This window comes from Rhinoderma darwinii, chromosome 1 (genome assembly GCF_050947455.1).
Source record: "Rhinoderma darwinii isolate aRhiDar2 chromosome 1, aRhiDar2.hap1, whole genome shotgun sequence".
NCBI lineage: Eukaryota > Metazoa > Chordata > Amphibia > Anura > Rhinodermatidae > Rhinoderma > Rhinoderma darwinii.
Window position 1 is genome coordinate 176,444,274 of NC_134687.1, and position 18,020 is coordinate 176,462,293.

Here is an 18,020-nt window from a genome sequence, read left to right on the forward strand (position 1 = left end):
CAATGAACAAAAAAAGGTAACTGGTTGCTAACAGAAATGCTTCTATCAAGGATAAGTATCTTCAAGATTGATTGAGCTTTTGCCATCTGTTCCTAAATTATCATATCAAAGGAGAGAAATTAATTCTCTAGATATTCCTTGTCATCTGAGTGTCGTTCAACATGGGTGCAGTGGAGGGTATGCAGTATTAAAGCTTAGGGAATAACCTAAAGTATCAGTGCTCATACAAAAGTACACTTGCCTTCCATGACATGCTTGTCAGTTTTCAGTAATGAATAGACTCTTCTTGGTTCAGAAAGCTCCCTGTATGCCATGTAGTCCCTTAGCATTCCAATTAGGGTAGAGAGAGAAAAAAGAGCAGTAAAAAGTTTCTTTATGGATGGCGAACTACATCCTGGAGAAACCTTAGAAGTTTTCTTAGACTTAGGGAAATATGTTGACAATCTTTTTCATCTTTTTTTTGTAGATAGTTTAGAAAGGCTATTTTGCCTGTATTTCAAGCACATATAAGCTATGACTGACTGATTTATACATCGAAACGTTCTCTATTTAAAGAAAAAATAATAAGTACTTTAAAATTATTCATTCATGTAGTCAAGGTGTGAAGTGGCATCCATTAAAGATGCTGAAAACTGTCGAATTGATTCAAAATGAAATACATTTATACATAATTCTGTGTGTTCAACTTGTGTTCTTGCGGTGTACTGACAGCAAAGGCAATATCCTGTAAATGACAAAAAAAAGGCTGCTCTGAACTATGTCTGTGGGTAATGCAGAATTTTTTTTTTGCCTCACTTTGATTCAAATAGTTTAATTTACTTGAAATTTAGCGAGCATTAACCCCTTCCCTCTGCAGCCATTTTTCAGATTTTCACTTTTGTTTTTTCCTCCCCACCTTTCAAAAGTCATAACTATTTTATTTTTTCATTCATATTGCCATATGAGGGCTTGTTTTTTGCAGGACGAGTTGTAGATTTTCACAGCACCATATTTTGTACCATATAATGTAGTGGGAAACAAGAAAAAAATATATGTGGGGTGGAATAGGAAAAAAACAGCGATTCCTCAACATTTTGTGTGGTTTTGTTTTTACGTAGTTCACCGTACTGTAAAAATGGCATATTAACTTTATTCTGCGGGTCAATACAATTACAGACATACCAAATTTCTATAGTTTTCTTTATGTTTTACTACTTTTACAAGGAAAAAACTGATTGTTAAAAATAAAATTTTCGTTTTGTCGCCACATTCTGAGAGCCATAACGTTTTTATTTTTCTGTCGATTTAGCCGTGTGAGGGCTTATTTTTTGTGGGGCGAGCTGCAGTTTATATTGATACCATTTTGGGGTATGTAAGACTTTTTGATCACTTTTTATTTCATTTTTTGAGGGAGAAGAAGGGACCAAAAAACAGCAATTCTGATGTTTTTCATTTTTAATTTTTTATGGCGTTCACCGTGCGGACTAAATGATGATATATTGTAATAGTTCAGACTTTTATGGACGCGTCGATACCAGTTATGTTAGCTTTTTATTGTTTTTACATTGTGCTTGAGGGGAAATAGGAAAAGGTTTTTTTTTTTAGCTTTTAATTTTTTTCTTTTTTTTTATTTGTTAAAAAAACTTTATTTTACTGTTCTTTACTTTTTTTACTTGTCCCCCTAGGGGACTTTAAACAGTGATCGTCAGATCGCTTTCACGATATACTGCAATACTAATGTATTGCAGTATATCGCGATTCTGACAGTCTCCTATGAAGTCCTGCCGGAGGCCCCCAGGCTGCCATGCCAACTAACGTATCCCTTCCCCCCGGGGGGGGGGGTATTGGGACGTTACCCGGGGGGGTCGCCCCCCTGTTTTTAGTAATTTAAATGCCGCGATCGCTATTGAATGCGGCATTTAACGGGTTAAACAAGCGGGATCGCTCTCGAACGGTATCCCGCTCGTTACCCGGAAGTGTCGGCTGTGACACACAGCCGACATACTCGCTCTATGGAGCGGTCTCAGCCCTTGAGCCCGCTCCATATTCCCCCACCCGGTGTGCGCCGTATATACAGGGTGGGCCATTTATATGGATACACATAAATAAAATGGGAATGGTTGGTGATATTAACTTCCTGTTTGTGGCACATTAGTATATGGGAGGGGGGAAACTTTTCAAGCTGGGTGTTGACCATGGCGGCCATTTTGAAGTCGGCCATTTTGTATCCAACTTTAGTTTTTTCAATAGGAAGAGGGTCATGTGACACATCAAACTTATCGAGAATTTCACAAGAAAAACAATGGTGTGCTTGGTTTTAACGTTACTTTATTCTTTCATGAGTTATTTACAAGTTTCTGACCACTTATAAAATGTGTTCAAAGTGCTGACCATTGTGTTGGATTGTCAATGCAACCCTCTTCTCCCACTCTTCACACACTGATAGCAATACCGCAGAAGAAATGCCTCCCGATCTGACCCCCTTAGACTTTTATCTTTGGGGTCATCTGAAGGCAATCGTCTATGCTGTGAAGATACGAGATGTGCAGCAACTGAAACTACGGATACTGGAAGCCTGTGCTAGCATTTCTTCTGCGGTGTTGCCATCAGTGTGTGAAGAGTGGGAGAAGAGGGTTGCACTTCTTTTTCGCAGGCGTCTTTTTATGCACCGCATTTTGACAGCGATACGTAAAATTACACCTCGTGGGAACAGAAAACCGTAAAACCCATTGAAAGCAATGGGCAGCTGTTTGGAGGCGTAATGGTGCCGTTTTTTCAGGCGTAATTCAAGGCGTAATCGGCCCGAATTATGTCTGAAACTACTGCGTGTGAACATACCCTCATTGTCTTAACAATATGTCTTGGCTTTTGTTTACCTTTATTAAAAAATGGGCACCTGTACATTTCACAAAAATTGTAAAACAATAAATTAAACTTTATCGTAACTGTTTAACAGAAAAAAGGGGAATGTTACCCATAATGACCAATAATCTCAGTTTATATTTTTTGAAACGTTTTAGAAAAATTCAAACTATGCTGTGAATGGTTCCTATGGAAAAAACAAAAAAGTTTTTCTCTTAGATATTTTTGAAAAATGTTGGCCATTATTTACAGAGACTGGCACATGGAATAGAACTCAACATGGAATCTTACAGGCTTTTTAAAGTTACCACGTTTAGTCATGATCCAACTCTGCCAATGATACCCTACAGAAGGTCTTGAGTCAGTAACATCATTTCTACTACAAATTCATTTTTGTTGTGATGCCGCTAAAATATGCGGCATTTGTGACAAATTGTTAAAATGTCATATTGCACTACATCAACTTGCCACCAACTAACCTGGAGGGAGTGAAAAGTTTAATCTGTCATACAGTATGTGTGCACATTTGTGTTTTGTTTTTTTAGTAAATAATTGGTTATTGAGTTCTACAAAATATTATTATTATTTAGATTTTTTTTAAATCAGTCCCAGTTTTGGCTATAAAATTTGCGTATGTCCCATACAATGATGATTTGCTAAGTAAAACATCTGTTGTGGGAAGACCAAAATGTGATTTGTATGTGACTGTCTTACTAAGGTAAAAAATAGACTATTATGGACCATTATTATGGGCTACAACAGAAGGAAACATTGGGGTAGGGAAAAATGTATCCACACATACTGTATATTGTTATGGTTTCATTGGTTTGTATGGGCCAAATGAAAGTCAAAGGAAAGGAGTGTCCCTGGCAGTGTCCAACTGCATAACATCTGGATACTGTTTTTTGAGAATACTGAAAGGGTAGTTTACCACCCTATGCAATATGTTCTGCATACAGTTCAGCATGCATTTTTTAAGGAAAAAATATATATACCTTAACTATATACCTCAAACATGGTGTGAATAAAGCCTTATGAAGTTTCATGCAATTTTATTACATCAGCTCTTCTTAAATATGTATGCCTCTGCAGCCGTAACCTAATGATTACTGAGTTTCTTTTTTTAAATTCAGATTATATATTAACCATATAATTCATTAAAATAAGATGTAAATTGTGAAACACAATTCATCTGGACTGCCAAATTTTTAGAACTGATTTTTTTTTAAATATTCTAACATAAATATTGTTTAATACAAACATTACTTTAGTATTTTAAAATATTTTAACTGTAGAAAAAAGACAGAGCACAACACTGCATACTTATTGAATGTATAATAATACAAAGTAACATAACAAATTTTTTTTATGAATTCTTGATTTATACTTGAATATATTTAGAAAATAGTCCCCAGTTGATAAATCGATAAACTGTATATTTGTATTTTATCCAGATTAACAAAAAACTGTAAAGTGTGATATATTGTCTAGGCGAAGAAGCTTGTTTGCTTGTTGTTTCCAGTCATTCTCTTTAGTTCCATCAGCTTCATTGTCACTTGCAGATGAACAGAGGCCGCAGCTCTGGCGTAATCAAGTCTCTTATGATTATTGTAAACCTTAGAAGGAATTAGTCATCCTGCTCACTTCTACCACCTTTCACCTTTCTGGTCTACTACTGTTTGAGCGCTGTGACTCAGGAATTGTATTGCAAATCTCAGGCAGAAGAGATAAAGAAATATATTATAGTAATTCCTAGAATATACTGTGCATAAAATTTAAATTCTTAACATAAATAAAACCAAAATTATTATTTTATCGTTTTTGTGATGTTAGTAAATATGGATGAAATTAACTAATGGGTGACAAACTAACTTTCTTAGGGCTCATTCACACATTCTGTTCTGTTTAATTAAGTACAAATTAAACTTCCTTTAAAACCCTACATGGAGCAAAAATGTTAAAATACACGCAACATCACCATATAAAATACGTTTATTTCTAAGGTTAACCTGTTTTTCCTTAGACCTAACAGCAGTACAACAATGGGGTATTTCTGGCACCGTAAACTAGTAGAACAGATCTTTAATTAAGCAATTAAACTGATAACATTAATCCCTACTTACCCTATGAAGGCTGAAGTAGCCCCTTCCACCTTGTATTTAATATAAAGAAGTAACATAACTAGGGTGGGAAGCTTGTTGTGAAAACTAAGGGAAAACAGATTAGATAACAGATAACATTAGAAATCAACGCTTTCCTTACATCCTACCAGCAGCACAACAATCGGGATTTAGCAAGAAGTAACCCCTCTTGAACAATGGAATTCAGAAAAGACCTTTCCAAAAAAATCCAAGCATTCAACCTATAATGGTTGATGAAATTATGGTGCGAGCTCCAAAAGGTTTCACAACAAGCCTTTTTTGCCCAATAAGTGGAGACTGCCCTAGTTGTTTGGGGGCTCCAACAAATTGAGGTAGATCCATATTTTGGGACACAAAGGCCAATCTAATGTTTTGGCAAAAAAAAGAATCAGCAGATTCTCAACTTTCCGAATCTCTTTGCTCCTATCTATATAGATATTTAAGCTATGCAGTTTCTGGCCGCATGGCACCAACCACTATATGTATGGGCACCCAAAGGGAACTTCTGATTTACTAATTACCAAACTATACCAATTACTCTTATTTAATTTAGGGGTTATCACATGAAGACAATCCCCGTCCATATGCCCTATTAAGGTATATCAACATCATAAAGGGGGTTCTGTTCTGGCGGACTCGACTCGTCCCTGTATTACATGAACGGCAATTCATCTGAATGGTCGCCATGTAATACTACATACGTTTCCCTTACAGAAGCCTGGTAAGTCGTGGCTTCCCCACGCAAAATCAGTGTTGGCTGCATTTTAAAGGAATTATATACTCATTCCACACTAAAAGTCTTCAGAAATGTACAGAAAATATCCAAAGGGCAGGCAAGCTGCAAGTGGACTCAGCTTAGTTAGATTTTATTTTCTATATAATGTTCTTTACATGAATTAATGATTTTGACAATTATGGTTTAATATGCTTGCATTATAGATATATGGCTATTATCAATCCATTGAAGCCACGTCTATCTGCTACTTCAACAAAAGTGGTCATCGGATGTATCTGGGTTTTTGCATTTGTGCTGGCTTTCCCTCAGTGCCTTTATTCCGAAATCAAAGTAACACCAAGAAGGACGCTATGTTTGCTTGTCTGGCCAGGGTTTGGAAAAAAATTAACGTACGTATACTTTTCATTTTGCATTTTAACAAAAAATATTATATTTATTTAAATAAGTTGGGATCTGTGATAACATGATAAAATGCTAAAAATCTAATTTAGCCGTTAATTAAATGTCAAGTGGAATTGCTACTTACATATACACTTTGCTTGTTATTTTAACATGACAACCAAAAAAAATAGAACTTATTAATATGTTATTCTCAAATCATTTTTGCAGAAAATTAGGGTCATGCACTATTAACAGAAGAATGCATTTTTTCTTTTATTGTTGCAAATACAATATAAATAACTATGAAGGTCATTAAGAAAATCTTCACTGAAATAAGCTGTTCACACACACTGCCATGTTTTCATCTGATACTACAATGGGACAAGAATTGCACTGTGGATGGACAGGTTAAATTACATCCTTCCAATTTTTAAATTGTAAAATGCATCATGGACATAGTATATTAGACAAGGCCTAATAGGTTCATGCCCATGGCAGACCTGCAGGCGTTTGTTTGGCCTCCAGGTGCCATGACAACCTATTGCCGTTGACCCGTTAGTCCCGTGTTTTACTTCACTTGCACCTCACAGGATATCTCTGTACGTTCTCCAATCACACTTGATTCTCTGACCATGAGGTGCACCAAAATACCTCCTCTACAGTCTACAGTCTGACTCCACCCTTGGACAATACCTGTAAACAAAAACATGGTACAATACACAATGACAGTCCAGTTAACGTCAACAGCACACATGCTCGGCAATAGGAGAACAGTTCAAGTGCACTAATGTGTGAGGGGTGCAGAACAATGTCCAAGTTGACTTTTGCGGAAACAACCCCTTTTTTATGTTTATAGTTTGTTTCAACGTTTTTAGAAATCCACGGAGGTGTAGGAGCTCAGCAGTTAGGGGGCTGTCTGTCGACAAATTGCTAACTGCTTCCAAAAGCAACTGACAGAATCTTTAGTGCAGTTGTGGACTATAATACAGGCTGTTACTCAGGATCAAGGTAAGTAAACCAATATATTTACAAAAATAATTATGGAAACTAATATCTAACAAGTAAAGTAAAACACGTTTAAAGGGTTGACACAATAACTCCCTATTTTGCATATTTAAAAAGGACCTGCCATCTCTCCTGACGTGTCTGTTTTAGTAAATAATTGTATTCCCCATGAAATAACAATGTTGGCATACTTTTTCTTAGTACTCTTCGATGTGTCGTTCCTTAGTTATTCCTCCTGGAAATTTATGACTAAATTGAAAGATGGATTTTTTTCTGTTTTACTACTTTTGCTGATTAAATATTTTATGGGGAAAAAAACTGATCTTTTGTGGGTGCCACTTTCTGAGACACATAACTTCTACATTTTCCCATGAATGTAGCCACATGGGAGCTTATTTTTGTCAGGACGAGTTTTTTGTCTTTTTATAATTTTGGGGTTCATATCATTATTTTTTAACACCATACGCAATAGGGTTTAATTAATAGGTTAGATTTTTCTACCAGTCATTACGGCTGTGGCAATACCATATATCAATTATTTTATTTCTTACTATTTTCAAAACATTATATATTATTTTTGAAAAAAAAGTTTATTTTCTGAAAGGGAATTACATTTTTATTAAATCTTAGTGAATTTCATTTAACTCTTTTTGTATTTGTCCCACTAGGGGAGAAGAAGCAGCAATCCATTTATCGCTTACATTAAACTTTGGAATACTTGCATATATTGCTTGTCAGTGTAGACAGGCAAACTATTAGGCTATGTCTCAGGTATAACCCAACAGGCTTATGCATCTGGCAGACCTGGGGGCCTTTGTCAGACCCTCGGCTGCCACTGAAAGTCATCGGCACCCTCTGTTGTTTGAGTGCACGGGTAGGATTCCACTCCGTATGTGTAATAAAAGTAAAACTGGGCACTCCATTTTCTGACTATGATATATTATTCACAATACACAATTATAATGTTTCGGTCTTCATATGACATTCGTTAGTCAGATTGTGTTTTAGTGAATGCAAGAAATAATCAAAACAGGCACTAAGATATGCGACATCTGTCACTATAAAGTGAAAGCGCAGAGTTCCAACGCATTTCCCCTGAAAAATAACAGGTTCATCAGGGAATTTAAAAGCAAAAAGTATATCCCAACATCAAATTTTGTTGAAAAAAGAGGCAAATGGCTAAGATACCAATAAAAATTACAATAAACAAACATGGTGTTAAGACTATATTAGGTATTATTACTCACGTCCCTTTGTAATGGCATTAGGATAAAGACGGAAAGAATATATTGTGCTGTCCAGTTTCACACATGTGATGCAGTGAAAAAAACACGCTACCCTAAATAGGGGTGAATGATTGTGCTGTTGATGTGCAGACAAATTTTACGTTTCCCGCGAGACCGCAAGAATAAACTCCTACCCCTACATCTGACGTCATGGCGCATTGCCTTAAAAAGCCTCATATGCCCTCAGGAAACAGGCAAATTCTATGCTGATATACCGATAGGAGTTGAAGCCTACGCCGATTCACGTCCTAATGGAAAGTCACACTTTCCATAGGACGTAAATAGGCAGCGCTGTGAAAGAAAGCAATCTTTTGTTGAATCTTTTATAATGTTATCAAGCTTTCAGTCACTGCTGGAAGAAAGGTAGACGTTGGAAATCAGGAATGAAATCTCGGTGAAGGCCTGTTTATAGCATAGAAAGGACTTTGAGTATAGTTCAACATTACGGAGCTATTATATGAAAACTCAACTATGGGTAATTAAAGCAGCCAGTCATCCAGAAGATAATTAATGAAGCATCAAAGGTACTGTTTGTGAGATTAATCCCCATCACTCTTGAGTTCCTTTTCTCCATAACAGAATTTGTCCAGGATTTATTCATATTTACAAAAATGACAGATCGGGAGAGATTGCACATACAATGGTTTGATGTACAGAAATCTAAAATGGCTGTGGACGGAGCTTTTATTTATAAGTTCATGCTTTCAGTTAACACACATTAACCAATCAGATGATGCCAAGTACCTATAGGTATACACCCAAAAATACTTCCATATAAGGTAATGACTTTCTTCCTAGTATTCCATTAGTTTGGAATGCCAGATGTTGTCATCTTTACCCTATCTTAAATGATAGGGAATACATTAATTTAAGAGACGATTAAAAAGATATCTAAAACATATCTAATACATATCTCAAACAATATAATGCAGCCATTTTGATAATATTAATACAATATAAATCTAACAGTTATTAGATTTATTACTCTGACATGTTCAAGAGTTTAATTAGTTCTTTCAGTTTATCCATTTATTTGGGGATGAAAGGCATAAAACAAGTTTACTTTTACCCCAAGAGCAGAGCAAAAACCTTTCCGGAATTGTACCCCTCAAATCAGAAACGACACTGTCTGGAATTCCATTTAATATGAATACTTCCCAAATTATTATTACAGCAGTTTGTGGGTATTCCCTTGATTGAAATCAAATGGGAAATCTTCGTGAAATGGTATACAACAACCAGGATGGTGTTCATTTTTTTTGAAAGGAGACATGTCAACCAAAAGAATCCATAGAACTGACCACCAAGGGCGAGAATGGGAAAAGACTGTAGCAAATCTAAAGGAGGAAAGCGTAGATTTTATTTTGAGAACAAACCACACATGTAGAAATATATAATTTTGATTATCATTCTTAAAGCTTGGCCACCAAAAGGATTGGGAAAGACGTTCTGGAGTCTTTTTAGTGCCTAAGTATCAATCCAGCTTAGAGTCATGGACTAATTTTAAAACATCAAGTCGTGCTGTTTCTAGTCCATACAAACAGTAAAGTCACATCCAGAATCCATCTATAAAGAAAAATATTGCCATTACTTGGAGGATGACTGAGCAATGAGTTATTTTCATATCATCCTTACGTAGAATCAGAAACCACATGGAATATGTAGCCCCTGCAGTGTGTGAACCCACTGTGTTGACAACGGTTTGGCAAGCAGCTCGACCAGGGAGCAGAGCATAGTGGATTCCCATGTATTCACCTTTTAACCTCCGTACGAAGATGTAGACTTTGCTACTAGGAATCCACATGTGGCTACCCCTATAGTCTCCGTTGGCAAAGGCTGACGTGAACAGACTATGTAGAAAAAACAGTAGACTAATGCATGGTTAAAACTAGCAGAGGTGAAGGCAGAAGGCAGACGGTCACTTACGGTAAGACAAATCAGAGGTCAAGGCAGGCAGAGTTCGGTCGTAATGAAAGACAGGCAGAAGGTCAGGGCAGGCAGCAAATAAGACGTGGTAGAAGTTCAGACAGAGTCGGTAAAGGTAATCCAGCAGTGTAACAAGCTACAAACAAACTAACCCTATTGCTCAAGCACTGAGCAAAGAAGAGGGTACCTTTTGTACTGAGGAAAGCTTGTTGGATTGGCTTGCCCGTTAAGAGAGGAAGAGACAGCCTGCACGCACTAGCAGCAACAGGAGAGTCAAGAGGAGAGCGCTTACAACCAATGAGGAAACAGAGTTTGCCTCTGGATCTTTTGACATCAAGAATCTACCTCAAATTCAGCATCAGGACCAGAAGAGGAAACTAATGGATAAGAAGTCATCTTGGCAAAACTATTACGGACCAAATGATTTTGGAAAGAAACATGAAAAGCATTGGGTGAATGCAAAGACTGAGGAAAACAAAGTTTGTAAGAAACTTGGTTAATCTGTTTTAAGCCAACATAGGGACCCAAAAATCGAGGATAAAAATTTCAACAGGGTGTCACATGACAAATATATTTAGAAGTTAGCCACACTTTGTCTCCTGGACAGAACATGAGGAATCCTGCACTTCTTTTCAGTATTTTTCTTGAAGGCAGTAACGGCTTTATTTAGACTCTTTGGCCTCTTGCCAGTTGCACAAAAAATCAGCATGAAATATGTTGGCTGCTGGAATACCAGTAAAACCCCAAGTAATACTACTACTATATTATATTATTATAACCCTATATCAATACCCTAAGTGGTGTAGTTTTTAAAATGGGGGTCACTTCTCACAGGTTTCCACTGCACTGGTACCTCAGAGGCTCTGCAAAAATGACATGGCGCCCAAAAACCAATCCTTCAAAATTAACATTCCAGTAGCCAAATGGTGGTGCTTCCCTTCTGAGCCCAGTGTGCCCCCACATATACAGATGTGTCCACCCTTAACTTTTTTTAATTGCATTAAATTATAAATTTTTTCATGATACCAATTTAATACAATCTTGGACCATCCAGTAAAAAACTTCCACATTTCATCACAGCCGTCCAGTAAGCAAAAGTGGGGATTCTAGCATCGAATTGCTCCAAACATCACTGTCCATATATGGACAGTGATGTGAGGGGCTTTGACAAATAATATTTATTTTATTTATTTTTTAATCAATGCACATATTTCAAAGCATACATATAAGTTTTCATCCAATACACAGTTATAATGGCTTATATTTAGAAAGATACAAGTCCTTACTCAACACAGAGACACTGCAGGAGGAAAATAGGCACATGTGCACGCTTAGGGCTTATTCAGATGAACGGGATATACGTCCGTGCAACGCGCGTGATTTTCACGCGCGTCGCATAGACCTATATTAGTCTATGGGGCCGTGCAGACATGTGCGTGATTTTTACTCAGCGTGACTCCGCTGAAAAAATGTCACGACATGTCCGTTCTTTGGGCGTTTTTCGCGCATCACGCACCCATTGAAGTCAATGGGTGCGTGAAAACCACGCATGCCACACGGAAGCACTTCCGTGCGACCAGCGTGATTCGCGCAACAGCTGTGAAAAGGATGAATGAAAACAGAAAAGCACCACGTGCTTTTCTGTTTACAAACATCCAAACGGAGTGTCATAATGATGGCGGCTGCGCGAAAAGCACGCAGCCGCACATCATATGCTGAGGCCACACGGAGCTGTTAAGTGCCTTTTGCACAGGCAAAACGCCACGTTTTTTGCGTGTGCAAAAAGCACACGCTCGTGTGAACCCAGCCTTATGCTGCCTTTCTCAAGCATGCATACTTCATCTGGATATTACCTTAAATAGGTAACTCCTTCTGGAACACGCCATCTAGCTTTCACACATGTAAGTCAATTAAACACTATCCAAATTTTACTATGTAATATACAGTATCAAGTATGTAATACATACAAAATCATAATTTATTAATACACCAGTAATAGAATTTCACGTAGGAATTTTAAGGGTAAAGCGGGCTAAGTGTAAGGTAAGTCAACCACGGCTATGCATTCATCCGAACGGTGAACTATCAATTGCTGTAACCTAAGGAGAATTGCACAGCTTGGTTACCTCCACCTCTCCAATCTATTACTTGGGAAATAGATATTTGACCAAATTTGTCCTTTTTTTAGATATCACGAAGGGCATTGCTATATATATTTTTTGTGATCATTGAAAAGCAGGATCGTTCTACTACGGACCAATATTGATATGCATTTTTCACTTGGTCATACCCCCTTTATAATTATTGGAATAAGGAAGAGAATTTATTGCCGGATGCATTGACATTCCACGAAGGGAAATGGACATATTTTTCTATTGTTGATATTTAATTGATTATAGATGTCTGTTATACATACTTTAGGAGAGATATACTGATAACTTCTGTTTTACATCCATGTATGTTATTATTTAGCTTACCTGGCCAGGTGACTTTCTGGGTAGTTACAGTCCGGAAAACTGTATTATAATGGTTTTATTATCATCATATGACTCTTACCTTAGATCACATATAATATCAATCCTTCTATTTAGAATTTCTCATCAATTAATTAATAAAATATATCTTTTTTTACCTCATAGTGTGCTGAGTAGATCCTGGAATTTTTTCTTTAGTGTTTTGCATGAATTTTTCCCACCTTTTTATACACCTCTTTCTTTCCAAAACAAGCTAATTGTAGCGTCCATGGCCGCAGGCCGTCGGGTTTACTCACCCCCCGATGGCCGCAGACATGGATCTGTGGGCTCTGGCTCGCATCTCCTTCCTAGGAGATGCCAGCGCTCACTTCTGCTCCGGTCTGCTCGTGCCAGGATTTAAAGGACCAGCAAGTGCACATTAGGAAATCATCATTATCAACTACACATGATTTCCTGGACTATAAAAATGGCCCTGCCCTTCTGATCCTTGCTTGAGCGTTGTTAGTGTATCCCATGTCAGTCTTGCAAATGGTCCCTTAGTGTTATCCCGTTCCAGTTGTTACCCGTGCCCTGTTACCTGTATCCTGTATCCCGTGCTGTGTTCTGGTTCCTGAGCCTATTAGTGTTGGAATCGTGTCCTACTGAACCTGCTGTCGTTTGCCACGTCCAGTGTCGTTTGCCACATCCAGTGTCGTTTGCCACATCCAGTGTCGTTTGCTTCGTCCAGTGTCTTTTGCCACGTCCAGTGTCGTCTGCCACGACTAGTATTATCTGCCATGTCTGGCGCAGCCTGCTGCACCCACCTCCATCCGTGCTGAAGCCTCGGCCACTGTCTGGACTAGTTCAGGTACCCGTGTGTTACAAACTGCTATAGCCTCTTGTATAGACTGTGACTAGGCCAGCTGCCTCGCCGCTATGGCGGAGCGGCCTAGTGGGTCCACATACCCTGTGACCGTGACACTAATTCATTTTGACTTTGTTCGCAATATAGCCTCCTGGCCGCCGATCAACATTTGTTGATACTCAACCTGACATTACGGGACGTTTGCCCTACATAAACTTTCCACAAGGGGATTTAACAGATATATAATATTCTTATACAGGCATGTAAAAAAAAACTTTTATTGGGATCTGAGTCCCTTTCATAGAATGGCATATCATGCCACCCTTAATAATGTATTCAAACACAAGGATTGTGTGAACACGATCCAAAGGACTTACTCCCACTAACTGTGTGATTGGTTATGTATATTCACACTTAAAACAAAACATTTTTTATTGATATATGCTAAAAAAGTTTTTATTAACTTTACTAAGGACAAACAATTGTGAATTAAAAAATAAATCCATGGACTGCCTTTACCATTTATGAGTATTGTATTCTCAGTTAGTATTAGTGGACAAGTATCTAGAGGGGAAAAGAGATATTCAATATATTTCGCTATGTATAGGAGGACTAGTATATTATTCCAACAGACGCTTATTAATAACAGCCAAGCAGTTGCCACTAGAGTCTATTTCTTATGGGTGATTCACAAATAACCTATTAGAATTTATTGATGATATGTACAATGATAACAACAAGTTAATGTGCACGTATTCTGTAGAGATGGTGAATGGGCTCTCAGAATCATTCCCTCTGGTGGGCCCAAGGGACCCCAGTCCGATGCTGCCTAAGGGTATCCCTAAAGATAGAAACATATTTTGGGTCTTGCTCCAGCATGTCCTGCTCCTCTGCCCAATATTTTAAAACCGTATTCCTAATTATTTTGGCATAGCTGTCATAAGTAGCAAAGAACATGGGTTGGCCATTTTGCATTTTCTTTGGTCCAGGGGACCGTGAAATTTTATGTGAGAGCTTACCAATTTCCACCCCACTTTGATAACCTCTTTTTCTGGGTAACCTTTATTAACAAGCTGTCCAGCTATTCTTTCTATGGTACTCATATATTCATTATCTGTATTCTCCTGGCTCTCATAAACTTACTCTTTGTAATGCCTCTGAATTAATGAGGAACATAGAAGCTATCCCTTCTCAACAGGTTATTCCTGTCCGTAGGTTTCGTATATAAAGTAGTAGTGGGTTACGCTACCCTCCTTTTTCATTTCCACATCCAAAAAGTGTACTGGCTTAGCTTCAAATATGGACATCATTTCATGTTGACTATTGAGCTAACCTTCAAAAAGTTTTAACATTTCATTGATCCGCTGCAATAGCACAAACACGTCATCCACAAACCTGAGCCATAGCACTATGTGCTCTTTGTAGTAACTTTTCATGACATATTCAATTTCAAATACTGACATTAGGATTTTTGCAGAACTTGGAGCAACAGGGGACCCCATTGATGTCCCCTGTAACTACAAGAAGAAATTATCTCTAAACCTAAAATAATCCTGTGTCAGGACAGATTCTAGCAGTGTCATAAAAAAAACACATATATTCTTGTTGCTGAAAGATGCATCATATAATAATTTCTCTTTTACTGCACCTACTCCTTCATTATAAAAAAAATTTGTGTAGAGACTCCTGATGTCAAATTTGCATAAATATGTCACACTACGGACATCAAGTGCCTCAATGTGACATAAGAAATCTGTTGTCTCTTTTAAGCAATGGGGTAACATTTTCACTATTTTGTGCAAGTATGAGTCTAAATATACTGCCAAAGGGGGCAGAACCAAATTGACGCCCGATACTATCGGACGTCCAGGTTTACTCTGCAAGTTTTTATGAATCTTGTTAGTAGATATAAAATCTGTACTCATTGAAAGATATTAGTTAATGCATTCTTTAAATCATCATCTATAATCATACAAAAAAAATCATCATGGAGAAACAAATCGATCTTACGCTTGAAGGTGTATATTGGGTCAGATAACAAATGTTTATATACATACACATCAGATATCTGGCTCTCAGCCTCTTTACAGTATTTCTGTCTGTCCATAATGACAGTGACCCTAACCTTTTTAATTATAATTGATTTATTATCTTTCAAGGTTTTAATCGCTTTTGTTTCTCATTGAAATAAATTATGTCCTTTTTCCTATTTTTTTATTCCATTTTTCTGTAACCTCATTGGACACCACCTGCTTAAAGATTTAACAATTTTATTTGTTGCATCTGGATCAAATTGACTATTAGATCTCAACAACATAGGAATATCATTAGATTCGGTTTTTCTCTGTATATTTATATCAAGAGAATCTATTTTAAACTAAAAGTCCTGCAGAATTTCTAAAAGTCAACTTCAATACCAATCCCTTATCGAACAGAGTGATCTCATTATCAGTGAGTTCTTGCTTCATAGATGATCGGAGCACCATTCACGCCTTTTGTCTTGATGAACCATCAGTGTCAGTAGATACTCTTTCAAAACTAGAAACCATACCTTTTCTACGCTTATCCACCCGACCTCTTCTCCTTTCCTCTGCCCAGGTGTAGACACGATTATACAGATAGTCACGTGTGTCTCTCTTGAACTAATTTAATTTACAGCTATCGGCCATTAGGCTATATAGCGAACAAAGTCAAAATGAATTACCGTAGCCTGTGTGGAAGTAAAGAGGAAAAAACAAAATAAAAATAAATGTGGTGACGACAGTAGCACTTCACTTCTTTGAGAATAATCATAGAAACTATGATCTCCAATGTTTTTTTGTTAGAAAAAGTTAAGGATTTGTTAACTCCAGAGAGAAGTGTATTAGATATATACATTGGACTCATTGAGTTCCAATGGGCTTAACGAAACATGCAGTTTTAGTGTGTTTAAGTAGATCCGAATCCATAGGTGTATGGGACGGTCATCTCAATTTGGTTGTGGTTTACCTACCTTATACTTTGAATTTGTGCCCAGGATTTTTAAGGCTAACAAGGTGTTATTACTGGTGTATTAATAAATGATGTTATTGTCTGTATTTCCCTCCTGCAGCATCTCCATCTCGAGTAACCACTTGCATATTTATAAATGTAAGCCATTATGACCGTTTTTGGATGAAAGATATGTTTATGGAATGTATGCTTTAAAATATTTGCATACATAAAGAAAACAGTAAAATAAATATTGTTGTCATGTCCATTTGTACCTGCATGAATTTGTGAGTGTGAAGCTCACTGGACACGCGAATGGTCTTAGCTGTTATTGCTCCCTGGTCAAATAATATTGTGAAGGATGACAGGGGCTTCTCCAGGGGCGGATTGCTTTGCTCTGGCTGGGGATTTTGGCATCTTATGTAAACAGTGAAGTCAAGGGTTTCTCCAGGACCAGAGTCCCTCGCTAGAGCGCTTGCGATGCTCTGGCCAGGAACTCCGGCGTTGTAAAGCTTCTGACATCACTGTCTATATATGGACAGTGATGTCTGGAGCTTTCCCAAGCACAGCGCTTCAAGTAGCGCTTTGCCTGAGGGTTTCAGTAGATATAGTCTACTTTATACCTGTACAGTGGGATACGTTTCAGCCCTCCATTGGCGGTATACGTTGGGAGTCTACCCGACGTATACCTCTGACGGAACTCTATAATGTGATGTTAACAAGGTCTTAGAGATACGTTAAGGGAGGACACATCTGTATGGAATCGCAGTTTCTGAGGGAATGTGATTAACAATATCTGGGGTGTGTGTCTCCGATGGCACATGCTGAGCACAATATATTGGGCACTGAAATGGCATATTAGTGGAAAATTGCAATTTTCACTTGGCACCATCTGCTGTGCATTAATTTCTGGAAAACACCTATAGAGTCTAAATTCTTACTTCACCCATTGATAAATTCCTTAAAGGGTGTAGTTTCCAAAACTTCTTTGGGGTTTCTTTTATCATTTTAAATTAGAGCCTCTGCAATTGTCGGACAATTCTGTGTACATCACAAAATTAGGCCTCAAATGTGCATAATGCTCTTTTACTCATGAGCCCTGTCGTATGTCCAGGCAAAAGATTAGGGCCACTTGTAAGGTGTTGCTAAAACTTGGAAACACTGCATTATAATTAGAGAGCTGTCTTTTAACAGTGGCACAAGCTGGGCACAACATATTGGGCACTGAAATTGAATATCTATTAAAAACATTGCAATTTACACTCTGAAATACATCTGTGGGGTCAAAATGCTCACTACAGCTCTTGATGCATTACTTGATTAGTGAAGTTTCCAAAATGTGGTCACTTCTCTGGGATTTCCACAATATTGGTACTGTAGGGGTTTTTTCAAATTTGACATGGCGCCCGAAAACCA

At 37.6% G+C, this 18,020-nt stretch overlaps 1 protein-coding gene across 1 annotated transcript in view; it reads left to right on the top strand.

The window, feature by feature from the left end:
* The window catches only part of TACR3 (tachykinin receptor 3), a 154,489-nt gene that overhangs the window by 58,454 nt on the left and 78,015 nt on the right, over positions 1 to 18,020 (top strand). The window contains exon 2 of the mRNA XM_075860611.1: positions 5,922 to 6,107. Within this exon, the coding sequence (XP_075716726.1) occupies positions 5,922 to 6,107 (186 nt within the window). The remainder of the gene's footprint in view (positions 1 to 5,921; positions 6,108 to 18,020) is intronic.